Source organism: Myotis brandtii, unplaced genomic scaffold (genome assembly GCF_000412655.1).
Source record: "Myotis brandtii unplaced genomic scaffold, ASM41265v1 scaffold369, whole genome shotgun sequence".
Taxonomy (NCBI): Eukaryota; Metazoa; Chordata; class Mammalia; order Chiroptera; family Vespertilionidae; genus Myotis; species Myotis brandtii.
In genome coordinates, this window is record NW_005364180.1 from 35508 (window position 1) to 35901 (window position 394).

General features: G+C 66.8%; 1 protein-coding gene across 1 annotated transcript in view; it reads right to left on the reverse strand.

The window, feature by feature from the left end:
- Window positions 1-394, reverse strand: part of VWCE (von Willebrand factor C and EGF domains) — a 24605-nt gene that overhangs the window by 4140 nt on the left and 20071 nt on the right. The window contains exon 14 of the mRNA XM_014544539.1: window positions 229-372. Within this exon, the coding sequence (XP_014400025.1) occupies window positions 229-372 (144 nt within the window). The remainder of the gene's footprint in view (window positions 1-228; window positions 373-394) is intronic.

Consider the following 394-nt stretch of genomic DNA (forward strand, 5'->3'; position numbering starts at 1 on the left):
AGCAGCCCCCCCAAAGGCCTGCTGCACCAGCTGTGGGACCCACGGCAAGACCCGGAGGCCGAGGCTGCAGAGCCTGGCCCTCATCCCAGCGCTCACCCGAGCGGCAGGTGAAGCCAAACACCTTACGGAAACCGCAGAGGGAGGTCGCCTCCCAAGGAGTTCAGGCAGGCGATCCAAGCGGAAGACGGGCGGGAGGGACAGGGGCTTACACAGTTAAGGGCCTCGAGCTTGGCAGAGGGACAAGGGCCAGCAGCAGGGGCAGCTCACCTGGCAGGTGCACTGGGTACAGGGCTCGTCATCCAGGGTGAACACCTGGCCGTTCCCCACCTTCCTTCCCTCGAAGTTGCAGTCTGCAGGGGCAGAGGAGAGGCCCTGAGCGCCAGGCCCGCCCGGA